General features: G+C 39.1%; 1 protein-coding gene across 2 annotated transcripts in view; it reads left to right on the plus strand.

Annotated features, from left to right (window-relative positions):
* Positions 1-25,424, plus strand: part of dachd (dachshund d) — a 149,862-nt gene that overhangs the window by 114,344 nt on the left and 10,094 nt on the right. The window contains exons 7-10 of one of the 2 annotated variants that reach the window (XM_066686318.1): positions 16,981-17,126; positions 20,119-20,266; positions 21,900-22,043; positions 23,856-23,924. In XM_066686318.1, the coding sequence (XP_066542415.1) occupies positions 16,981-17,126; positions 20,119-20,266; positions 21,900-22,043; positions 23,856-23,924 (507 nt within the window). The remainder of the gene's footprint in view (positions 1-16,980; positions 17,127-20,118; positions 20,267-21,899; positions 22,044-23,855; positions 23,925-25,424) is intronic. The other variant, XM_066686319.1, reaches the window with a different exon arrangement.

The following is a 25,424-nucleotide window of genomic DNA, read 5'->3' on the forward strand; positions in this document are numbered from 1 at the left end:
GCTGCAGCCTACTTTACTTTCTCCTCCGTGTTGCCTCATCTGGTGTGTCTCTGTTAAAGTGCGAAAACTAGGAACATATTAAGCCAGCGGATGGTGATCCTGTGTTCGTTTATTTTAATCATTGATTTAACTTTTAGTTCTGTAATCTGCCAGTTGATAAACTCCTTTTGTGTGTGTTATGTTTGGGCCAACAGAATAATCCTGTTCAGCGCAACAGTATACACGTCTAGCCTTTTCGCAAACTTCAGACCAGACACAGCTTTTTAAAAGCCGCTTTGGGAACAACAGCAGGAAATACTGAAATGTGGTGATAAGTGTGGGTCAGGAAATTTCATTTAATGCTTTTAATTTATGATCCTTTATCAAGGCTCAGAATAAATATTTAGGCCACAGCAGGACACGAGCTAATTTGTGGATACATGTTACATGGATATTTTCTGTAGCAAAAAAGTTCACCATCTCATATTTCTATAACATTGTCTGGATAATCAACCCAGTCCTTAGGAGCCTTTATACCCCGCTTGTGAACACTTGGCATTGACTATAGTGACCTTAGACTGCGTGTCTGCTCAGTGTCTAATTAGCATTATTTTATGTGGAGATTTCACAAGCTGCACTTGAATGCCTGTGTCAGCTATGGGTGCATCTTTAAGTAGATGTGTTCATTAATACGTGTGTACATAGTGGAAAATTGTGTTCTCATTTTGCCAACATATTGCCAGTGACAAGTATAAGGCAGCAGGTCACTGACATTAGTGGGCCATATTGACTGTGTTGGTGTTGGACCAGACTACAGTTGCAGTATGAAAGAAGGCCCTGTGGCACTGTCCAACTGTCCGACTGTCCACTGGGACCTTCAGTGCCTGTGTCAGCATGCACCAGTGTGAGGGATAAAATGCTAAGCCTTATTTACTGCCCATTGGAATGGCAATTTTTCACTAGCGGACAGCCTTTATTTTGTCGATCATTACAGGCCTCAGGTTTATAAGTAGGATTTTGAAAACATTGATTAAGGGGAAGGAGAGGCAGGGAGAGCTTTTATTTGGCTAAATAAAAAAAGTTTATATGTAAACAATTGCACACAGCAACAGAGTTCAGTCAGAATTGCTTTGTCAAAAGAAAATAAAAATGGCAGTCATTTCATTTGAAAAAGAAAATTCATCAGTATATCTCTATTGTTTTATTGATAAGTCAGTTTATACAGTAGTGTGCTAAGGCCTTAGGTGCCTAAGCTTTATTATTATTATTATTATTATTTAAAATAATTTATCTTCTCAATAAGTGTGGTGCTTGTATAAAATTATATAAAATTACAATAAATACAAGAACATAAATGCAAACTGATTTTTTTTTCTAAAATGTTTTAGCTGTATTGTGAGGGACTGTGGACAACAAAGTTTGCTTCCAGATATTTTCCTTGATCGTAGGATTTGTTAAATCAGCAACACAATAGAAAATCTCAATCGTCACCATATAAACCTCAGTGCCAAAATGTTGTGAACTTATGGAAAATGCAAGATAAAACAGAATAAAATAAAATAAAATAAAAGTTTATTTCACATCTAATGCCTGTGTTACATCAGCTTTCCCTTTTATCAACATTAAATTATTATTTGGAGAATGTTAATGGCCTTTGTTGTCAGTTTTTCCTCCTAGAATTTTACATATAGATATTTCTCAGAGTTCCTTGAATCTTTTGATCCTATGATTATATACTTTTCCTGCTCCCACTTATTGCACTGAAACTGGTTAATTTTTGCCATGTTTTTATTTGGAGTAATTTGAAGGTATCGCTGCAGTAATTTTGGAAGATATCTGTTGGCTTTTGGATCATGAAATTTGTTCATCAACATCAACACTGAAAAATAAAAATAAAAATTAGACAGTGCCAATATTTTCAGTTCACATTGTGTCATAATAAATTATCCTGGTGTGTGTCTTCCTGTTTGAGATTATGAGAATTTCTCAGAAACTTTTCACAGTCCTCCCGTTCAGCTGTATAACACAAATAAATCCTCAGTGCTCATCACCAGCTCATTGTGGCAGAGTAAAGAAGCGCTTTACTGTAACTCAGCCCCTCTATTGACAGTTCATTGTGTCTTTACTTGTGCAGGAACTGATGCATACATTTACTCTCAACATTCAGCTATAAACACAGGGAATAATTACGTTTGATTCGTCTGAGCTTGACAGGCGCTCGAATGCAGTCATATGAAAGATGGAGCATAGCAGGAGCAGTATCACTTAGATAATTTGCCAGCTGGTCAGTGAATGGCGAAGCATGTGTTAGCCATTAAATGATTTCATCAAAAAAAAAAAAAGGGTAGGGGAAAAACCTCTTCCTCATGAACATCAAAAGGCACAGAATAAAAGTCTTTTTTTTTTTTTTTTTTTACTTGACCCCTGTTTTAAAAGCTGAAATCAAAGCGAAGACGCTAAAGCATGATAAAAAGATGAAGTGCGCAATTAAAAACTATTGCATTCAGAGTTTGGGATTATTCCAATTTCCAGCCTGTTCTGCGTGTGGACAATTATTTCAGGTTACACTTGAATGGTACCAGAAGCATGGATTAACCTGCTTTACTTTATAATGTATTGGATTATACATACATAGAATCATACTCAGATGTGTCCAACTGACATGTATTGTTGGTTTTCAGAGTGAAAATATGTTAACACATCCTCTGCATAGAACACACACTTATTTGTTTTTGGGGTATATAAAATTACATTATGTCATTATTATTATTATGTTAAATGTGTTGTGTGAAAATTTAGCAAATAAAAACAAATTTTGCACTAAAATGTGCAAGCAATTTAACCTGGGTTTCCAAACCCATCAATCTCAATGTCATGTTTTGGCTAGAGGAGTATAAAGAACTCCATATGGCGCCACATAGTGCTGTTGGTGAATATGAACTAATCAACTAATCATCCAACCTCACTGTTGTTTATTTGGTTGAATGCAATTATATCCTCACAGCAATGTTCCAACAAGTGTGTAGTAACAACCATTCTTATCTGTTTTTTTCCAAGTCAAATAAATATTCAGACTGGAATTAATACCCTAAAAGAGAGTTTCAACCCAAATTACATAAACATTTCTGGCCTGTTCCGCACTGTACAGGGAACTGATTTCTTAAGCATATATTTTAACTAGTTTTCAAACTTTACTTATTACACAACATCTGCAGTGTGGGCCACTGTGTAAAAAAGAAGCTCCCTCATGTGGAGTGTAACTCAATTTAAGCCTCTAACAAGCTTGATCAACACTTTAGCGTCCTACAGAGCAGTATGTCTGTTTGCACTTTAATATGTTTTCCTAGTGTGTACACCACCCATGAACCACTCTGGGTTCTAAAGAAGTGTGCAGGTAACTAAATTAATAAATACAGTGAGATAATCTGTTTATTATTTTTATATTATTTTAAACGTTGGTTCTGGACTTTAAAGAAGAGTTTAGTTTATTGCTGAGATGTCTGAATCAGTTCCTCCGTGCTCTCTCAAAAGTAAATATGCTATGAAGGATTCAATGGAGCAGGTAATTACCTTTTGTTTTTCTAAAGTTCTGTTTGTTCAGTGCTTTAAATTCTAAAGCTACAGGCTTGTAGAACTGTTTGTCTGTGTCAGTCCTACCATTAGGATATCACCAGTTTGATCCCTGATGATGCTTCATTCATTTCAGGCCAGGAGCACTAGAGAGCATAACTGGATTTGCCCTCTGGCATCTGCGGGCATCTGTCAACTAATGTGATAGATCTGGACAGTTGGCACTCTCCACTAGTGTGAGGAACAGTCCAGTATTTTTTAACTGAAGGCAGAGTCCTAGCTAACAGGCTGGAATTTGCAATTCATTCATTCATTGTCTGTAACTGCAGAACTATCCAGTTCAGGGTCACTTTGGGTTTGGATCCTAACGTAAGACAGTAACACACTTTGGACAGGGCAGAACTGGCAATGACTTTTTAAAAATTAATTAATCATAAATAAATATATATATATGTAATACTAATCCTGACATTCTCTGTTTAACATTGGTGCCATTCAGCGAAAGTGTAAAGTTTGAGAGTAAGGGCAGATCAGTCCATCAGCGAGTTCTTGTCTCCCTCCTCCTCATCTCACAGCTGCATTCAAAGCATGTTTTTTCTCTTCTCTTTTGCCTTTTTAGTGTCCTTGCCGTTCTTCTAGCTTCAAAAAAAAGAAAAAAAAGCCAGAAAGCGGACGGAGGCTTGTGCTGACTCCGCTGACTTTTCCTAAGACAAAAGGCCGGATCATTAGCCATAAGGAGGCTGAAATGTGACTTGGCAGACAGTGGAGCTTTATGATCAAACAACTTGTCAGTGTGTCCTGTCCAAATGAAAGGGTGCAAAAAAATAATTCAATAGAGGATCAATCAAATTTGCGAGCGCTGTAACAAATAGTGCTGATGAGGCAGGCTGGGGAAATCCCCCCAGGACCCCACGGTTCATTTGGATATTTGTTCTCCTTCCGGAATGTTCCACTTGCATGACACCACCGACTGCTAATCACATTCCACCTTAAAAAAAAAGAAAGAAGAAAAAAAAGAGAGGCAGCGCTTTTAGGAATGTTGAAAAGAAAAAGGGTTCTTTTTAATCTTTGAAATGCCTCAAAAGTGACAGAATGCTTTCTCCTGCCAAGATGTAAGGCTTAGATAGGGAGATAAATATGCTGTGGTCAGCTAAGTGTATCTAGTGAGCGGAGAGGCAAATTTAATAATGTATTATCATTCACTGGCGAAGGTGAAATCTCCTTGTCCATCACAATGCGCCAGGCTGCTTCATGTTCCCCCTTCGTTTCATGAGAACAAATGCACTGCGGAGACACTGCTGTTGCTCTGATGCCGTGCCCTTTTCCAGCCTCAATGTTACCGGATCATTATTTTCATTGTTTTTGTGTGGTGCTTCTTCTTTTATTGGCTTCATAGCGAAATAGCTGTTGTATGAATGCCTTTCTTTTAGCAGTGGTGCTGCAGGTAGGTTCACTGTCTGTGTTCTCCCTGTGTCCGTGTGGGTTTCTTCTGGGTGCTCTGGTTTGCTCCCTTAGACCAAAAAAAAAAAAAAAAACATAGGCGTGTAGGCGTATAGGTTATTCAGAAGTGCCCATTGGTGGGCGTGAATGTATGAGTGTGTGGGGCCCTGTCCAGGTTGTGTTCTTGCCTTGTGCTCAATGATTCTGGGTAGGCGCCGGACCCACTGTGACCCTGATCAGGATCAAAATTTTACAGAGTATGGATGGATGGACTCTCATGTGATGAAGAAAGAAATTCATTCATTCATTATCTGTAACCGCTTATCCAGTTCAGGATCGCGGTGGGTCCAGAGCCTACCTGGAATCATTGGGCGAAAGGCGGGAAAACACCCTGGAGGGGGCTCCAGTCCTTCACAGGGCAACACACACACATTCACTTTTGAGTCGCCAATCCACCTACCAACGTGTGTTTTTTGGACTGTGGGGGGAAACCGGAGCACCCGGAGGAAACCCACGCAGACACGGGGAGAACACACCAACTCCTCACAGACAGTCACCCGGAGCGGGAATCAAACCCACAACCTCCAGGTCCCTGGAGCTGTGTGATTGCAACACTACCTGCTGCGCCACCGTGCCGCCCAAGAAAGAAATTGCTTTCTATATAATACTATATAATACTATAATAATACATAGGATGGCCAAATTTAAGGTGGTTAGGGTGGCCATGTTTAAATATGTTCAGCAGAGAATCTAAAATAAACTATGTAAGATTTGTTATTATTGCTCATGTGCTCCCCCTACAGCTGCAGAGTGTAATTAACCTTTACAGCACTGTTCTGAAATTAAAGTGGTGTGTGTGGGTGTTTGTTTTTCTACGCTCCACAAAAAGTAACACAGTCCAGTTTCTGCAGTGCTGAGCCCAGAGTAGCAACGACAAAGGTGCTGTTCACACTAATATACAGATCAATGAAGTCTCACAGAAGCTGTCATTTTAAGGTATAGGTAAATACTACCTAGTATTCTTTTAATGCATCAAGTAATTGATTGAGACCTTTTCGAGGTACCAACAGTGAGTGGCTTTACCATTAATAAAATGATTTTGTTTTTCAACAAGTTTAAAATGAATTTATTAATAGATTTTGAACAAAATAAGTCTACATGAGGATCTCAGATTTATTTCTAAATACACTTGGGGAGTACAAATGCATCATTAATGTTGCTGCTCTGATGTAGAATAAATGTTACAGTTTTTTTTTTTTTTTTGCTCACTCACTGATACAAGGAATACAAGGCATATGTGTTTATGCTTCTTATTAGCAAACAAGCTCTTTTTCTGAAGGTCTTTCTTTTAGCATAAGGTTGAATTACAATGTGTTTTCAGTTGTTGTTGCTGTGGCTGTCTTTCCCTTTCTTCTATATGTAGCTCAGGCACGTCCTCTTTGTGAATTCTCCATACATAGCTGCGCTTCTGCCCGTAAGCATATGCGCACTGCTGTGAACAAATTTACCTGCTTGCCCTTGGACAGATGAAATGTAACAATTAGCAAAAGCCCGTTTCCATTGGGCGCTCATTTGTGATTCAAAATAACACGCGGCGCAAGCAAGTGTCACAGGAAGGCAAGGTTGACCCTCACTTTGTATCTGTTTTGTTTTTTCCCCCTCTTTTTCTTCCCTTTCTTTAGCTCAGGGAAGCATTTATAGCGCCGGCGTTTCTCTTTCACATAAACAACTATTACAAGATGTCGCTAAGGTGCCAAGATTGGGGGAGGGGGGGGGGGGGGTATTTATTTATTTTTATATTTTTTTATTATTTTTTTTATCAGGATAAACAATTGTAAATATCCACAACAGAAAGTCTTGTTTACAGACTTAGGAACACAGCCGGCTGTTTGTACTGTCGTCTGAAGGCCTATTAAAGCGCAGCACTGCCGGGCACTCTCGCTAATAGAGCTTTCTTATCGTGCCACTGAGTTGTAGCTGACTCGCGGACACGGTGAGTCAAACCTTTAAATTTTCACTCTACTGTAATTATAGTCGGATACTTAAGGCTTTTATATCCTTTCACTGTGAAGTAAATCAGTCCTAATAAAAGAGAATAGGGGGTGGAGGAAAACTGCTGGAAGACTAATTCCTGCGCACTCCTCACTCTCGGCGTATTTGAAAGGCCGCCTAAGTATTCCAGTCACCTTGACTTTGCAGTAGCAGCAGCGGCAGAAGCCCCGGAGAAGCTGTTGCTTATCCCGCCCCAACCCCGGCCTGTCAATTAGGTGTTTAAAAATTAATCTCTTTAACTGGAAATACCATGCCAGCTTTCCTCCATCTGTAAATGGAGTGTTATTAATTCAAGCAGCGCAAAGCCAGTGTTATGAATAATGTTATCAAACCAGATTTCCACACGTTTAACACATCGGCCTGCTTAAAAAAAAAAAACCCTAAGTATTTTTATAACTGTGAACCAGGCGCAAATGGATTTGCATCCATTTGCACGACGAGAGAGAGAGAGAGAGAGAGAGAGAGAGAGAGACAGACAGAGAGAGAGAAAGAGAGAGAGAGAGAGAGAGACTGAGGCGTCCTAAGCCTTGCTTTTTAAAAAGTTTACATTTCCATTTTCTATTTTGTCTTTCATCTTTTTCCTCTTACAAGCCGCTCAGTACATGGAGCCTGGATTAGCGCCAGACTCGACTGTCGCCCCAATACAACAACGCGCCCGCTCCCTGTAGGATTGTGGCGATGACATTAATATGTCCGCTCTTCTTCAGCCGAGCACGCTCCTCTGTGATCTGACTGCATCCTCGCCACCATTGTTCAGCTCGTGAACACTTGTTCTATCACAGTATTGTGATTGGGCTCTCTCTCTCTCTCTCTCTCTCTCTCTCTCTCTCTCTCTCTCTCTCTCTCTCTCTCTCTCTCATTTCTAATGCATGTCATTGTGCGTAAAGTACACATGGCATTGGCACTGGAAGGTATTTGCCATGGTGTACAGGCTGAACCAGACTCCTGAAAGGAGCCGGCAGACTTACTAATTTATTGGTTGCTAGCATGCCACAACCTGGGGAATACCAGATGTTTAAATATGTACATTTAAAAAGCATATTATACAATACTTCAGCATTCAAGATGAAGGTCTGACTGTGTTAAGAGACACTGTTTACTTGCAGTAAGCAGCGGCGGGTGGACTCTGACTGCTCCTTTAGTGAAAACAGAACATATGAAAACAGAAAATCACAAGGAAATAAAAACAAGAAAATGCTCTGTCTGTTAGCTTTTGTCATCACAATGGCACTCAAAGAAATAGTTCTACTCAGTGACTCTTCACAATCAACATTTATTTTGACTTGGCTACAAAAACTGCGTCATGTTCTTTGTGCTCTGTGTAAAATGATTTCAGACTATTGTTCGTCTGAGTAGCAGCTCTGAACAGGGAGCTGTTGCTTAAAGTAAACATAGTTAGTGAAGAGGAGCCGGATCCCAAAGAATCGTTTCTTCAAGCATCCGGGAGGCACACGTTTCAACTGTCGGCCATTGATCCATAGAACTGAAACACCTGGAGTCAACTCAGTCTCAATTTGCCAGACAAACAAGGCAGCCCACTTTAAAGTTAAAAATGTAAATGTTAAAGAAATGCACGTAAATTGGTTTGAACATTCATGTTAAGTGTTAATATGACTTTTAAGCTATTGTTTATGAAGTTTAATAAAAAATATTACTTCTCAAAATAGGAAAACTTTTTTATTATTATTATTAATCATTTTTTATTTAATTGACTAATCCAAGACTTAAATGTTTTTACTCTTCCTCAACTTAAACTGGACTAAAGCATTTATTAAAAAGATTAAATGAGACTGAAACTAACACAAAGTTTAGTCTGAAGACTAAGACCAAATAAATATTAACAATGATTTTGGAGCATTAGTTAATGGATATAATGCTGTATGAACTCATTTTAAAGCTAGCAAGTGCTTCAACAAACACCACCACATCTCTTTGATTATCCACTAATGCAAGATCACTGGACAGTTCATGATGCTTGGACAAGAACACTAATTGCCAATTCTCTGCTATAAGTGAACACACGCAACTGCTTTAGCTAGATTTCATTGGTAGAGGTAGAGGGCATTCCTACCCACCCAGAAAGGGGCATTTAGGCTCTGTGGCTATGAATGAATGAATGAATTAATTAATTAATTAATGGCCATTGCATTGTCAAGGATCAATCTCCTGATGATAGGACCACCACTCAGGACCTCAGCTACTTGTTACTATAAAGATTATGCAATTGCAATACACTGGTCATTGCTGTCTTCAGGCTCTTAGGCCTTCATAACCATCTACATCTAAATATTTAACCTCCTGAAGTACCTGCACTGTATCTTTAAGTGATGGCAGTCAATGGTGTTGTTGCTCAAAAAAGGGAGCCACAAAAGTGCAACTTTTCCCGAACAAGGCTGCAATATCTGCTTGTACTATCTCCTTGGTCATCAGCATCATCATCTTCCTCCTCTAGGGCTTGCATTTTTTCCCTGAGTCATATCTTTTAAAGCTTTAATCACCACACCTCCCAATTTCATCAAAAATAAGCAGTCTTTCGCTATCGACAAAACTTTGAACACATTTGCTTTTCAAACGTTGGGGGCCAATTAATTGGCCAGCTTTTGAGGGCAGTAGTTATCGAACATCCTTTACCTTTTTAATCAGGTTACACAAGCCTCTCTGGCAAGCCCTCCAGCCACCGTGGTTGGGCGGTGTGTTTACTGAACGACGGCTGTGATTGTGTGGAGAGCGGGCCTCTTCATGGAGGACTTTGTTTCAAGGTGTGCGCTCTCATAGAAACAAAAGTAGAGGATGGGGAGGGTTTTTTTTATTATTTTTTTATTTTTTTTTATGTAGTCATCACAGGCAGTCAAGCCTTTAATCCTCAGCGGCCCGGTAATGACATCCCCTCTGCATTTATTACATGGAGGAGCGTGGAGGAGAGTGGAAAAAAAAGAAAAAAACGCTGACTTTGAACAAATGAACACTCTGACCTTTATGCAATAAATATGACATGGGCCGTATAAAAAGAGGAGATATCTTCTTAGCCTCGGATGTGCGTCAAAGACCGCCACATCTCGGAGAGCAAGAGGTGCCAGATGTATTTAGGCGATAGCGTGGCTGATAGGAAGGTGATCGGTGGATATGTAGAACATTGCAGTTGAATGGTGCTCTTCCTCGCGCTGGTAAAGGAACATCATGGCAGCTGCTCTTAGCTAACGTTTATGCATGTCTTATTGTCGGCATTACGGCCACATGGCTGCTTTTACCCTGACCGGAGGGCAGTCACCCCCTCAGATCCTGCTCTAGATTACATGTGAGAAATGTGCACGCGCCCTAATGGCTGCCTTTTTTGTTTTCGTCCCTGAGCACGCATGACAGTTAAGGATTTATGAATATTTCCTCCTCCTCTGGCCTGCCCACCTGTGTCGCTGTCTTCGGCATGGCCTTGAGAATGCCTTTCGGTTTATTAAGGCAAAGCAAAGGAGTCATTATTTCCCGAAAAAGAGGGGAAGTAGAGTGACACTCAGAATTGGTTATTAATGGCACGGCTCGGCCACGGGGCAGCGGGAATTTAATGATATCCTACATGAAAATATGAGGGTGTCACTTTCCAAAAAGTCATGCGAAATGTCAGCGTTTTAAGGTCCCCACCGCTAATTTTATGCCTGTGCACAGTAATGTTTGGGAGCGCATTTAGGGAAAAAAACACGGCCCAGTGGCTGTGCTGATTATCGCCCTCACCTTCCCTCCTCTCTCAAATGGGATTGTGCAGCAAGCGATTTAATCTGTAAGTGTGGAGAACATTAAGGGAGTCAGAGAGAGAGAGAGAGAGAGAGAGAGAGAGAATGTTGAGTGAGAAAAAAGAAACACAGGCTGCACATTTCTCAGAGATAAAGCTCTCCAAGCCAAATGGTACCTGTTAATCCAGGCCCCACTGACTCCAGCACTTGACTTTGACTCTCAGCAGGAATATAGTAATGGCTAATTTTCATCTCGGAATTAAAGAGCAGAAAAAAGAGAGCAGGGTGAGTGGGGTGTTAGGGGTGGGGGGTGGGGGGGAGTATACCTAAGATCTAGAAATCATTCCCACGATACATTATTAGAGCATTACTATGGTGATATCTGCATGCCACTTTAAAGAATAAAAGCTACTATGTATGTAAGGTTTATCAGGTGTTTATTATTTGGATACAAAAGATGTGATTACCTGAGACTGCATATCACACACACAGAGGATTACATCATAGAATTGACTTGATTACATATATAAGTATATATATAAGTATACATATATAAGTATATATACATATATTTAAATAAATAGCACCAGATGCTAATATGTAACTTTTTTTCCGTTGGATATATTCTTTTATTTACTAAGCTATCCAACTTTTTCCTACCTGAGTCTTTATTTAACATGAAAGGGTAAGAAGAGATTTTTTTTTTCAGAAAGAAAATGTAATATTGTACATCTTTTTTTAATCAGATATGACCTACTAGGATTATGCATTAAAAATATAATCTTTTTTTTTTATTATTATTATTTTTTTATTTTAGAATTGTGCGGCTTGCTGTTTTAATTCTATTGTTTCACTCAAACTACTGCTACATTACTTTGTAATGATTTTTTCCCCAATACTTTTTGAACAAAGGTATGAAGAAATACTGAAAAACAAACTGTAAATGATGATAATGAAACCCAGTCACTGTAAAAGTGATACAATGCGATGCAGAAGAAGCACAGGTCGGGACAGTTGTGGAGATTAGTTCCTGTGTAGCGCAGGGTTGTCTCCATTTATGAGACTGAAAGGTCATAACCACTCCCCTGGAAGGAGGCGACTTCTCCAGCCCCATTGGCAGGTCAAATAAAATGTAATTGTCTGCTGAAAGTGGCCGCCTTTGCCGAGAGGGAACTGACATCCTCCAGGTTTTAGCATTCTGTTCTCCTGCTGGGAGGAACACAGGTTTGCAAGGACACAGACTTCACCTGTCAATATATCACAGTGACTGGGCCGAGCCAGCCAAATGCTACCTCTCTCTCTCTCTCTCTCTCTCTCTCTCTCTCTCTCTCTCTCTCTCTCTCTCCCTCTCCAGACCTCTGTCGTTCTCTCTTCCAGCTCACTTACTTTCCTCTCTTTCTGTCTCTTTCTCTCTCCTCCGGTTCATTGCGTTCATTGGAGGAATCAGCTGAAAGGTCTACTGGGACCACAATTCAAACAGCGCAACTCCAAACATATGGTGGATTTTCAGCTCCCAAGGTCAATTAAAGCTATTTATTGAGAGAATGTTGTTAAATTTCCCAAGGCTTTTTTTCCCTCCCAAGTTTATATCCTGCTGCCTTGTCTGTCATATTCCAGAATTAGCATGGCCTTTTTCCTGCACTTCTTACAGTGACTTTCTGTCAGATATCAAAAGTGTGTCAAGAGAGGTTCAAGGTGTATTCCATCTTCTGTTATTGTATGCATCTGCTCTGTCCAAGTGCTCCTCGCAATTCAAATCTAATAACATGTAAATTGAAGAAGCCCAGATCCCATATATATATATATATATATACATATATATATATATATATATATATATATATATATATATATATATATATATATATATATATTGCATTCATAGTTTGTCAAGTCAATTCCTAAGCCCCTGTTTTAGCAGCACAACACATAAGGACTGAGAAAATTAACTGGAAAGGTGATTTATCACTGCAAGCATACTGTCAAGGACTCCTACTGCTGCCACGGGAGGAGGGAGAGCGGGAAGGAAGGAGAGAGTGTGTACGTGTTTGTGTGTGTGTGTGTGTGTTTCTGTAAGCGAGTGCCGGTGTGTATGTGTCGTTTTAAATTATGGCATTTCATTCAGAATGCATTGTATTTACAGCGTCCAGTTTTTATTTGTGGCTCCTATTATCCAGCAAAACAGTTGTGCATGAAATGTTATTTGTGACACGGCTGACCCGAAAGGATTTCATAAGGTTTTTTTTTTTTTTCTTCTTCTCGTCGGGTAGAGCAACACTCGGACCTGTCACAGCTGCTGCTGGCAGCCCCGGCGGAGAAATATCACCTGGAAAACGCAGCGCTCTCCTCCAGTCTCTCCATCACGCTGGCGTCTGCCACTGTAATTAAGTCCAAGTCAATGATTCTGGACCAACAGTGGGAAATAAACAGCCGAACGCAGGCCAAAACTGGAGTGCATAGAACAAGGAGCGAATTAAGAGAATCGTCAACAACAACAACAACAAAAAAATGTGACTTAAAAATAAATAAATAAAAAATCACCACCACTCAAGAGTGGCTAATGCAAATGCAGTGTTGGAGAGGAGAGACGTGCTTGCTGGATGTATTAGCACTAATTTGCATCCCCCATTTATTTGGTCGCGTCCAGGTTTTTAAGACGCTGTTCTGAGCCGTGCTGGACTGGTAATTTGAGAGGAAATGTGGTGTTCGCTTTTGTAATGTGTGACAGATTGTTTCCCACTAACAAAGCGCTGTGAACCCACCCTGTGATCCAGCATTGTGTTTGAGGCGAGCCCCTCGCTGGGTCCTGAGCAGAAGTTGGTTAAAGCAATGATGTATGATTAATGCCAACATGAAATATGGGACAACTGTGGCTGCAAACCAACTGCAAAGCCTCCGACATCCAAATCTCCCCCATTGTTTTCTGTCCACAGACCAAACTCTCACGTTTTTGGCATTGGCCGCACCAGCCCAGCGGAACACACAGAGGCAGCGAATGTCCACTCAAATGCTTTTTATGATCTAATAATCCTACTGTGTTTATTTTCTCCCTAACACACTCAGTCAGTTATCCACGCACAAAAAAACAAGCCATCAAGCAGCAGTAATAACCTCGGCAAAAGTGGACTTTTGATTTTTTATTTATGAAATTAGATTAGTGGCAAATGTTTATCCATTAGGCAGCCATCCATTGTCAGTAATGAACTGGAGGGGAAGTGCTGCTGAAATTTGGGGAGAGGCTGCTGGGAGGCTCCTCTGTGGACCCACAGCACTCCTCTTAGCCTCCCCCTCTTCCAAGAATTCTAAATTACGGAGCCCGAATACTGGCGGCTGAGCTTCAACTGTTGGTTGGCATGATGTTTCCAGGGCATTTGCAGATGCTTGAAATAATCTCTAATGTTTTTCCTCAATCTGCTCTGGAGATGGATGAAATAAATACTTTAAACTAATTAATGTAAGACCAGCTGTTACCAAGCCTTGGCTGGCATTAGTGAATATTGATGGGAGTAGTGGGGCTCCTCCAGTCTTGCCGTGTTTGCGCATGATTTAGAGGGCCACGCAAACATGTATTAATTCTGTATGAGAGGCCGGCTGTGGATTTGAGTGCCAGATCGGATAACTTCAAACTGGTCGCTGCTCTTTCTCTCTCTCTCTCTCTCTCTCTCTCTCTCTCTCTCTCTCTCTCTCTCTCTCTCTCAAATTAATAAATAAATTTGATAAACAAGATTGGTATTGTGCCAGTATGATAGGAAGCAGCTTTAGCATGTGCTGTTTGTTCTGTGCTGAAACCTGTCAGGAGAATCCTTTGGCTGTGAGTGGCATCCAGGTAGAGATAGCGAATGTGGATGGAAATGGTCGTGTGCTTTTTGTGGTGGTGACACTGGTGTGTGTGTGTGTGTGTGTGTGTGTGTAAATGGATGTTGAGTTATGAAGGCCGCTGTGTGTGTGTGTAAAAGGGAGAGAGATAGAGAGATGTAGAGTTATGATGGCATGTGCAGCAGATGGCAGAGGTCTGCCCTCATGGACGTGATGAATGGCGGATGATGTCATCAGGCTCTGACAGGCCGCCATGGCTCCTTGGAGGAAGCGCAGCCTCACTTCAATCTCTGCTTTACATTTCACACACACAGGACATCTGCTCAATGTCCACACTCAGATTTATGCCCTTTCACATGCCGCCTCCCACACACGAGCCTAAAGAGGCCTGGTGTATCTTTACCACAATCCCACCAAAAGAAGGATGAGCTCTTTGAAGTGTCCTCGTTCAATTAGGGATACAGGGATAACATTTTGTTCTTGAGGTTAGGATTAGGGTCAAGGTTTGAGTAAGTTTAGCTCATGCTTATCAGATATCACATCACATATAGCACATATCTATATATTTATAATTTAATTTGTGTACATACATTTATATAAAAGAAAACAAATTAGCATATTTGGTTGGATTTTTACATGTACCAGACATTTTCCAAACTTTTACTGTCCCTTAGATTCACTTTAAATAACTTTGCAATGAATGGGAGGGGCTTAAATGCTGTAGGCTGGAGAGGTGAATATATTCAATCATAAAAATTCAAACTCTTTCCATTGATTATTTTCTGCACTCGAGTTGTACATACTGAGGATTTAGCCATGTTTTGTATGGTTTATTAATTCATGTTCTGTGAGCACATTATCCTCATCAACATGGTTCCCATGTTCTGGAGCAATGGGCACAAGGCATTGTACTGTGTTTTGAAACTATGCAAATATACAATTTATAAAATTGTTATAAAAAGTTTGTACCCCGTGTCTACTGCTACTTAACATTTGTACTGGGTCTAAAATATTGTTGCTAATGGGACTCTATAAGGCACAACCTTTGTTTCAAGTATTATTTAATGTAAATGTAATATAAAAATGTTTAAATGATGTAGAGCAATCATAGATCATTTTTGGCCAAGCCTTAATTTTGCAGTGTATCATATAGAATTACTTTTTCTTCCTCAGTGACAGCCAAGACAAAATGTTTTCCCTAATGTTGGCCCTTTCTTCTTTATAGGAATGTGTTGTTTGTTATAATGATAAATCAGCTCATTTTTGACATATTTCAGTGACAGAAAGGCATCCATTTACCTAGGGCTTAATTGAAAGTAACTGCCCTTTGCCCTCTGTGTGATACTGACATATTATTCCCAGCTGGGCCTGTTTCATTCCATTAGTGTGGACTAGATCTGTTTAAAAGAGCCAATCAGCTAGGAGTTGTTTTCAGCCAGAACCAGATCATAAATAGAAACCGCATGCACTGAACATTTTTATTTTCATTGTCCTGCTCTATTTGCTCAAGCCCAAAGTTAGCCCCAGCAGACTCTACTGCTGCTTTTTTTAAGTGCTAATCCATGTTTGTGTTTGTCCGTCAGGAAGTTTTCCAATGGGCATTAATGGCTGCTCTCTTTTAAGTCCGCACTTTGCAACCACTGCTTTTCCTGCTATCCATTGGGATGCCAAGAGAGGGACGATTGCTAATGTTTACCTCTTCTGTTCAAGCTTATTTTTAAGTTGCCCTTGATTCCAGTCTGATAACTCCAACCTCAGCCCTATTGATTTTTATCCACAGCCTCTTTCAAGGGATTAAATCCATTTGTCCTAACTGGCAGTGCCCAGAATGCCCACAGGAAATGCACTGGTGTTGAAAGGCCGTAAATGAAGGTTCACCACCTTGTGCCATATGGTCTTTGTTGAGGAGCCAGGGCCCTTGGTAATCGAGGCCTGCCATATGCATCTGATTGAGTGTGGCCTTTTCATATCAGAGCGCTGACGGGCCATATGGACTGGGCAGAGTACTCCTAGCACGTCCGTGCCCTCGACAACACAGCAAACAAATGACCACAGACCTAACTGTGCTATAAAAGAAGCCCTCCTAGTGTAGTACTCAGGAATTTCATTCCATTCCTGTGATTAGAAGCTGTCGAGCATTGCGAACAGCCTCGTTATACAGTAGCATCAATAACAGGGTTTATTCACATGACAGTGACAGAATGGGCTATCAATCATTTCCAGCTGATTGGGCATGCTTGTATAGATGTTAATGTGATTTTTGCGCAAACAAAATCTGTGTATAAACACCAATCCTGGAAAAAATAATGATTTATTCCTCACTACCATGTTGCAATTGATGTGTAATCTGTTTGTTGGATGCAATTATGCTGAGTGTGTATGTTTCTTGCTTTGCCACCAGAAGAAGTCCCCATGTGCACTCCCACAGCCAGAGACAGTTACGAGAGGTTGTCACTGGCTAGCCAGGCTTTACCACCAGGATTCCCATCACCTTTCCTATTTCCTGATGGCCTGTCATCAATAGAGACCCTCTTGACCAACATTCAGGTACGAAATTGTGAATCCACTGAATGAATGAAGAGATAATGTAAGGAATTTTTCCATATGCTTCTTTTTACAGAAGCCTGTTTTATGCTGTTTTATTTAGGTAATAATCAAGACTAGTAGCTAGTTACAAAATCGAATTAATTAAAATAAGTAATTTTGGATGGTAATAATACAATATAACCCATGAAGGTTTGAGGTACTGAGCAAAATGTTTAGTGGTTGCAGCCGTGCTTCATTTGTGTAATGGGTCTAAAAGATCGGGGCTGTAATACGTCCAATATTGGCCTCCCACCAGCTGGTTGTCTTAGCTAAGCTTGACATGAGCTTACTGTCACACAAGTTAATCCTGTCACCTCAGATATCGTAACAGAGAGCAGGCTTGTGTTACTCAGGTTTACTCCTAATGGAGGTGGACAAAATAAGCTCGTTCAAGTTCGATTATCACATCTGACCTGTTTTCAGATTAAGCACTTTCACTAAATCTAAATAAGAGGCCCATAAAGGATCTAATTAGGTCAGTTCTGATATGCAGAGATAGCTATTCCCTGAAGTAGTGATGTCCATTAGACTAACAAGTAGACAAATGTCTACTTTCTTGTACAAGCATGTGCTAAAGTTGGGGTCAAATAACAATTTTTGTTAATAAATTTAAGTAAAAAATTAAGTGTACATCCTCTACAGAGAACACACATTTTGTGCACTAAAATTGGCAGGAAAATATCAAGTTTGTTCCCAGTGTAGGATATGTTAACTTGTTTTTAGAGTATCCTCACTGCCATTTGCCCAGACATGTTCAAGTCTTTGCATACAGCTATATGTAGGCACAGCAGTGACAGGAATCTGAATTGATGTTACATGACTACCCTTGGGTTGCAGGTGACATCACTGTATGGCCAAAATACTGGGTACCTACTAATTCCTCAAATAACTGTGATATTTAAATTGTTTTGGGGTTTCTCTCAGTCTTGTAGTCCTCATTTAGATTATTAATGTTATAGAAATATGAGTATGGATCTCTTGTCCATTTATGTTGGTCACGTTTGTAAAGCCCCATGTTTTTTTATTTTATTTTATTTTATTTATTTATTTTATTATTATTTTTTTTTGCTTTGTTTTGTTTTGTTTTGTTTATTTTCTGTCCGGCAGTGGAGAGGAGCTTGGGCCACATTCAAAATAACTCAATTTGCCCTACACAGTGCACATCACAAAATGTAATTAATGTGGCTGATCATAAAAAGTATGGTAGAGGTATATTATTGGTCACTACCTGGTATAACAGTGATTTTAAAGTCCAATTGTGTTCCCTAAAAGTACATTACATTCTCTCTTACAGCAGCAGATGTGAATACCTGTTGTCTTTCATTATTGAACTATGTCAAACACAATATAAGGAAGATGAAATTGGGTGAAATCAACACAGTTTTAAAATCTACAATTATAATAATTCTGCCATATTCTGTGTTGTCTAACTAAAGGTACAGAATATGACAGTCCACCAATAACAATTCATACTGAACCCAGACCATGCATTATGTGAAAAGTGAAGCTTGTAGATGTCTAAATTTTTCTCAAAAATAAAATACAGTGTGAGTGCAGAAACCATTATTTTATGACCTACAGTGTGACCTACAGAGGGTGTAGGGGCACATCTGGGATTCAGAAAAAAATTATAAGTACTTTATGGGTTATCCTTTATACAGTCCCTGGACCTCACATATAGCACTGCTAACTGAGGCTCTTGTTCCAGTGATGAGCTCCCTCTATGCCCTATCCTCAGACAGCTGTGCTCCTCTCAGTACATCATGCTCCGGACTTTTGATCACCATTGTTGTCGGCGTATAAACAAAAGCGAGTCAGAAAGATGAATGTAGTTGATTAGCATGGCCCGTGCGACTAATGATGTGAGTACAGTATAGGGAGCAGGGATGGCCTGCTCATTGCTCTTGTGATAGGGACATCAGAGCCACGCTGCTCCTGCTGGCCTCATTGATAATTAGCCCCAGCACATGGACTCCTCAGAGCTGCAGAAGTTTAGTTAGTCATCTTTAATCATGATTCCAGGGTAACGTTATGATTGAGCACTCGTATACAAATCAACAAAAGCAATCCAAGCAGAAAATTGAGATAAAGCAACTTAGCTTAAATTGGGGTCATAAGAAGGAACAATTAGTATGATGTAGCCCATTGCATCTGCCTTAATTGCGCGTGTGTGGGGAATAATTGTTTTGATATGGTCACAGCACCATCAGAACTGCAAACATACAACTGGGTGTGAAAGCAGTGGAAGTGGTTATTCAGAAAATTATACTATACACAGCTGTACTAAGAGCACATATTTTGACTCTTCCCCAGAATAAACCACATTTTTTTTATTGTGATTGGCTTCATTTTGCAAGAATTAGAGACAATTTCTAGTCAAAAATGGCTAATTATTTTTTTTTTTCAGTTTTGTGGAAAAGAATCAGAAATGTATATGATAATAACACAGAGGTCTCAACGTAATTTGATAGAAACAGTTTCTGTATTTAGTGTAAACTCTTTAAAGTTCAGTCATAGAAGTTTGTTACATATTTTACTACAAAATGTAGATGCATCAGCCATACAACCTTATATCACATGTCCTGATTTATGGCCAGTGTTCATTGTTCAACATTGAGGTGTCTTCTCACAGAGGACAGATGAACTCAGTCTTACACCTGTGGATTTTTTTTTTCAAATCTAAATTTAAAGTTGTCCTTCAGTGTCTCCTGTCACTAAAGGAACATATTTGGAATAATAGACTGCACGTTGTGTAATTCTCTGTAAAATGCTCTTGTAGACAATTAAAAATGAGTAAAACTGACTGGTTCACACGTAACAACTCCTACACTAACTTCCTACTTGTATTTGCTGCCTAACCTCAGCTGAAAATACTTCCTTGCACATGAGTTGGCTACAGTACAGTGTGTGCAAGCGTGAAATGTAAGGCAAGTGTGTCTTTTGCTGTGGACAGGGTCTGCTGAAAGTGGCCATCGATAACGCCCGTGCACAGGAGAAGCAAGTGCAGCTGGAGAAGACTGAGCTGAAGATGGAGCTGTTCAGAGAGAGGGAACTCAGAGAGACTCTGGAGAAGCAGCTGGCTGTGGAGCAGAAGAACAGAGGTACACACACTAATAAACATTAGAGGCAGACCATTATATGTTGAATGGTATGATCTTTTCATTACGATTAATTACATCACAATACTATATATGGATGTTATTAGTGCTAACAGAAGGCCAATCAGAAGGGTAATCTTTTTAATACACTGCTATGCCATATGGCCAAATATTTGTGGACAGCAGTGGAATTCTGTTTTCAGAAAGGATGGAGCTCCATTGTTTATACTTGGAATTAACTTTAGTGTTTTTTGTTTTGTTTTTGTTTTATTATTATTATTATTAACATATTCATTTATTTATTTATCTTGAGGTGTGGGGGTGTTTGATCCAGAGCTAAACAGTAATCATCAGTCCCTGACAACACTAATGTTTTCACGCCTGAATGCAGCTGACTCCTGACAGTACTGTGTTTGAATATAAAGTGTAAAGTCTTCTGAGAGGACTAAAGGCTGTTATTGTACCAAATTCCCTGTTAATGCCCTTCATTTCAGAAATCAAAAACATTTGGAGAGCAGATGTCTGTATATTCTTGGACATATAATGAGCTGTTATTGTATGTTATCAAATGACCTAAAGCACCATAAAATTAGAAAAACAAGTTTGTCAGAATACATAAGCAGCATGTATTCAGAAACAAAGAGCGGAGCTGTGTATTTTAAATAATTGAAGATTTGGAGCGATTTGAAAGAGATCCAGCTTCTGAAGAGATCTAACGTGGCAGGTTAAAAGCTCTGATGTGGAGTATAAACACAGTCTGTGTTCTACAGCAGTGGTGAGAATGTGGTAATAAATACAACAGAGCAGGACATGTTCATATTACAATCGATAAATGAGCACATTGATTTTGCATGTTAAACTGCTGGGGAGCATATTTTCTATTAATGTAATTATAAATACATGTGCCGGAAACGGTTCATATGGTAAATATATCTAATTGTAGCACAGGATTTCTCAAGGGAAAGTGATGACTGAGCTGTAGATTGCTCACGTCTGAGCTAATAAATTAAAGCTATCTTTGATAATAAAAGTCTTCCCTACATTTTACATCGCCTCTAGTTACTCTCTCTGCTGTGCTGCGTCGACGTTATTAACACACTTAATGTTAAGTATATATTTGATATCCATATAAATAATTGATATTCTTTGTATACAAAAGTGTCACCAAATGCGACTTAATCCTCATGTTCTATGCATTCGCTGCACATAATGAATCAAATGGAATTTAATAAGGCAGTTCTTTCCAAGTATCTATATAAGTGTGCTCTGAGCCCTGCGGACCCCCTGCTGTTTTATATTCAGCCAGCTACTCCCTTTTGTTCTTTTGAGAAAGTTTCGCTGAACCTCGTCTCATTGCCATTTTAACCTAGGTTAATCCAGGTTATCGCTGGCTCAATTATTTCGCTAATGACACAGTCCATTTTCATTGAACGAGAACAGTGAACAGTCCCTCCCTCTACCCCCACCCTCAACTTTTCTATGAACATTACAGCTGGAAATCACACTTGGAATACCAAGCTGCTCTATCCACCAGTTCTTAATTTCATACTCCTCCTCCAGTTCTGCTCCTGTGGTTAACTGAGACCGGGGTCTGATTTTCTTTGTGTATGTGTGTGTGTCTGTCTGTGGTCTTCAGCAATAATTCAGAAGCGCTTAAAGAAGGAGAAAAAGGCCAAGAGGAAATTGCAGGAGGCGCTGGAGTATGAGTGTAAGCGGAGAGAACAAGTGGAGCAGTCTCTCAAACAATCTTCACCCACAGAGAGCCTGCGCTCCCTCAATGGTGAGACCACCACCCCAGCACCATGCTCACAACAGCCATCACCTTACAGCTCATCACTAATGAACACTGGGGTTCAAACTCACAGCAGAAATCTTTGTTACTGGAAGTCCCTGTAATGAAGTGTAATAAGGGTGACAGGAACAATCACAGCTCTGCTTAACCTATTAGCCTACTTTAGTCTGACATTTGCTTAAGTAGAGAGCTGTTAACTGTCAGTTTGTACTTTTTGACTTTCAGACAACTACTTACTTCTGACATATGAATCATGCTCCTTGATTTAGTGACATGTCGGGCAACCTGATTTCACAAAGATCTAGATTAAAAATGTGTGAAAACTGCAAATGACAAAATCTCTAACCTTAAAGAAACACTTCCACTAAAACTAAATGTTTAGTGTCCAAAATTTACTTATTTACTTTACACTGGAGGCAAACCTAACCTTTTCCAAAAATAAACACCCAAAGAATTTTCCAACATGCTCAAAATAAGACTGGGCCTTATATGGCCTTAAAATATTATCACAATATATAATTTTTATGATAAATATATTGATTGTAATTTGACAAAAACTTAAATATATTGTAGATTTCAAGAACATACTATTGTAACAAAATAAATGTTAAAATTTTATTTTAGCAAAACATAATTTTCAAACATTAAGGAAAACAAACAAAAAAAAATAAATATTAGGGTTTTGGTTTTGTTGTTGTTGTTGTTAATTGTAAACATGATTTTGTATAAAATAATGTAACAAAAAAGTCTAAAAAACAACACTAAAGTATTCCAGTGCAGAGCCACTTTCTGCCATACTAGTTACTGTGCCTAAATGTCTCATGTAATACACGTATTGTATAATATGCATAACTGCATGACATCATTACATAAACAAGTTAGAATGTTGTTATTATCAAAATGTTGATTTTTTTTTTATTGTTTTAATCATACTGATATCATCATAAATGACACAATGTGGCACAGCCCTAGCTCAAATCCAAGTCTACCAAAAGTTTGCTCAAACTTCTACTGGTTTTGAGTAAGACTCTATTTTTAATAACTAAGAATTTTTCTTAAAAAAAGACAAAGAGCTGTTTTAGAACAAAATCTACATTAAAAAAAATGTTAAATCACAATTATGTAGAGGGCAATTAATTATCAGACAAAATTTCATGATAATGACAAGCCTTTGTACAAATTTGCAAACCGATGTAACTTGCCTGCAGCACATAAAATCTATATGAGCACATGCTGGTATAACATTGTAGATCTTATAATATATGAAAGCATACTTGATTAAAGGATAGAGGGACTTTAGAATCCATTCTCTCTTCAAAACAAGCCCTTTTCTGAGGCATAAACACTTGACACATTTGACCCAAATCTGGTTTGTTCTGAAGTGATTGAGTGCTCGCTGTCAAATTCCCATGTGAGGATTGATTTTGACTTGTACTTGAGACGTGTACCTGAAAGCATTACTCCACAGCACTGTCCTAGACTCAGACATGTGAACTGAGTGCACAATTTATGCACCATAAAAGCACCTCACAATATTGAGAAAAATATCAGCATCATGTTTGTGATGTCATTCACAAAGAAGCAGGCACAGGTTTGGGTTAACATATGTTGAAAAGCTGGAGTCCTGGTTTGTATTCCTGGCATCCTTCACCTAGCCCACAGTTTAAGCCTTTGTCATGCCATATGCAGCGCTCCCTACACGTCCTTCCATCCATCATGAGAAATGACGTTCAAAAAACTTTCCTAATTAAGTGCAGATGTCATGGATGTTTAATCGTCATTATCCTTTCATTTTGCCAGACTCGTTGACCCAGGAGATAGAGACTGACCGCAGCAGTGGCAGAACAGATGCTGAAAGGACAATACAAGGTACATGTTTTTTGAGGAGACTATAAATCTCTCTGCAGCGCCACTATATGAGCCTTAGTTTCAGCCTGCTGTTCAAGCATGCAGCTTACCATCTGGGCCACAGCTCTCACAGTTCAAGAGGAAGGTCAAGATCACTGGGATTCGTCAAGAGAACAATTTAAAAAAAGGAAAATCAGTCTCTCTAGCAAACGTGGGGATGATAATTTTATGAGGTGTGTACTACGCTGCCCAGCAGCAAGAATATGTCTCTTAGATTCATGTGTCCATTCATAACTAGAGAAAGACACTCATGACACATTTTAATCTGCTCTTTCATATAGGCTTTGGTAATACATCCAGAAGTTCAGTCTTTGTAGTTGCAGTTGCTGTTTCCTGCAATCCAAAAAATCCCAAACACTTTGAATGATGTGGAGGTCTGGCTTTTGGTGTGGTCAGTCCTTTAGCAGCTTCTTTGAATGTCTTCCTTTTTTTCCTCTTTTTTGTCTGGTCTTTGAATGATGAAAGCTTTAAGCATTGTTTCTCTGCGTGGTTGTTAGGAAATCTCAAGTTCTTTAAATCTTTATGTTTTTGAAACTTCTGTGTTTTTCAAGCATTTCCCTTTTGAGTTATACCTTCCCTATGCAAGTCAATCATCATATACCTAAACTAATTAGAAACAACTCATTAATGGCTGATTTAAAAGAAAACTTGAACCACTTTAAAATAAAGGCTACAATTATAAAGATGTATAAATGATTTAAAAAAAGTTAGATTGTAGATATGTTGTCAAGATGAAGAATAAACTCAGGCTTGAGAATGTGAATTTAGTCATTTCATCTGTAAGGTATAATTGGTGTATAAAAATACAGTCTATTGATGGTTATTTCATTAAACATTTAAACGGTTTCATTAAAGAGTTAAATAGATATGTGATGAAGCTGACAGGGTTATTGTCAACTGAAGACAAAGTAAGGTCAGTATCCAGCAAGGTTTAACAGTGTAGAAGGATGTGGTTCCACTATTTGGCAAACAACAGATCACTGCTGCCCTTTCTGTCTAAGTGCTGTAACTGAATAAACAGAAACATCTCACTTCTACACCTTGAGGGTGATGGAAGAGTACTTTAAATTATATTTACTTACACACAAGTTTTAACAAAAGAGGAAAAAAACTGCAGAGCATAATCAGCAATTGGCTTCTGTTAATATTTTCCTTCATATGATTTATAGCATTTGCAACTCCAGCGTAAGGCCAGATTTTCTCATCCAAGTGGCAGATGTTCATATTAGCTTTGATTTCAACACCTGTAATAAGCTGTATCTGAAATCTTTAATCTTTTAGATGAAGCTAGACCACGAGACATGGCTGGTTTTTCATGTCTAACCACATATGAGGGTGACCACATATCCTTCCACTTAAAAGATTAGTGGCTCAATTGAGCATTATCTTTCAACCAATTCAGAAATCAGCTTAACAACATCCAAGTTATGAATCTTAAGCATAAAATGTGATGTGAACATT

This window comes from Hoplias malabaricus, chromosome 12 (genome assembly GCF_029633855.1).
Source record: "Hoplias malabaricus isolate fHopMal1 chromosome 12, fHopMal1.hap1, whole genome shotgun sequence".
Classification (NCBI taxonomy): domain Eukaryota; kingdom Metazoa; phylum Chordata; class Actinopteri; order Characiformes; family Erythrinidae; genus Hoplias; species Hoplias malabaricus.